This window comes from Alligator sinensis, unplaced genomic scaffold (genome assembly GCF_000455745.1).
Source record: "Alligator sinensis unplaced genomic scaffold, ASM45574v1 scaffold47_2, whole genome shotgun sequence".
In the NCBI taxonomy this organism is placed as follows: domain Eukaryota; kingdom Metazoa; phylum Chordata; order Crocodylia; family Alligatoridae; genus Alligator; species Alligator sinensis.
This window is the reverse complement of record NW_005842150.1, coordinates 543117-544128: the sequence shown is the minus strand read 5'-3', so window position 1 is coordinate 544128 and position 1012 is coordinate 543117. Positions and strand designations below refer to the sequence as shown.

At 57.7% G+C, this 1012-nt stretch overlaps 1 protein-coding gene across 1 annotated transcript in view; it reads right to left on the bottom strand.

Moving 5' to 3' along the window:
• Window positions 1-235, bottom strand: part of GSC (goosecoid homeobox) — a 1569-nt gene extending 1334 nt beyond the window's left edge. The window contains 2 exon segments of the mRNA XM_025206320.1: window positions 7-94; window positions 97-235. Of these exon segments, the coding sequence (XP_025062105.1) occupies window positions 7-94; window positions 97-235 (227 nt within the window).
• Window positions 236-1012: the final 777 nt, after the last annotated feature.

Genomic DNA, 1012 nt, shown 5'->3' with positions numbered 1-1012 from the left:
TGGTGCCTTTGGGCGAAACTTCCCGCGCGTTTCCAGGCGCGAGCGGGAGCGGGAGCGGGAGCGGGCGGGCGATCGGGCGCCGGCAGCGAGCGAGCGTGCGCCACCGGCCCTCCCTCCTCCTCCCTCCCGGTCCCCCCTGCTCAGCCCAGACGGCTGCTCGGAGTAGGAGCCATCTGAACCTCTTCCCTGTTTTATACCCAGGCGACGTCATCCTGGCCTGAGTTCCCGGGAACATGCAGACGACAAACACAACCGGAGTTGAGTTTTCCTGCGGGGGAGGGGGGAGGAAGGGTCACAGTGGGGGCCGCACAAAGGAGCGAAAGGAGCCCGGGCTGTGGATTGAGAATTAATGAAATTAACTTAATCCTCGCCATTACTGGCTTTTTTTTTTCAGAGGCCCCAGATTGAGGCTTGATCTCCAGCAGCGGCTAATTGCCCGGGTTAATCTGATTAATGCCACTGCGGGGCCGCGTTTAGCAGCTCCTCGCCTGTCCGCCCCGCACCTCCTCTCCCGCGCGGCGCGATCCTCTGCCTCCAGCCGAGCCGCAGGATTTCGGTCGGGAACAGGGCCCGGCCCCGCGCAGACAGCGCTTCCTGCGGGGCAGGTTCTGGTTTTCAAGAACTCCCCAGTATTTCCCAGCCGCGTCTCGAGCAGCAATTTCAGCACCTGGGGGCGGGGGGTTCCCCCCTAACATTTCAATTCAGGGCAGATGTCAGGGTTTTACCAGGCTGGCTCTGAGCTCGGCAACAGCCTCTGCTCTAGAAGTCAGGCTCCAGGGCGGAGGCTCAGACTTGCTTTATCACGATTATATTACGAGTTATTATTATTATTATTATTATTATTATTATTATTATTATTATTATTATTATATTTACTGCTGTCATTATTGTTGTTATTATTATTGCTTTTTCTTCCCCAGGAACGACTCCTTTCCTTCCCAGCCTGATGCGCGGCAGGGAGACGTGTGTCCGCGGCGGTGATTAGCGGGCCGCGCGCTCGGTCACGGCCGCC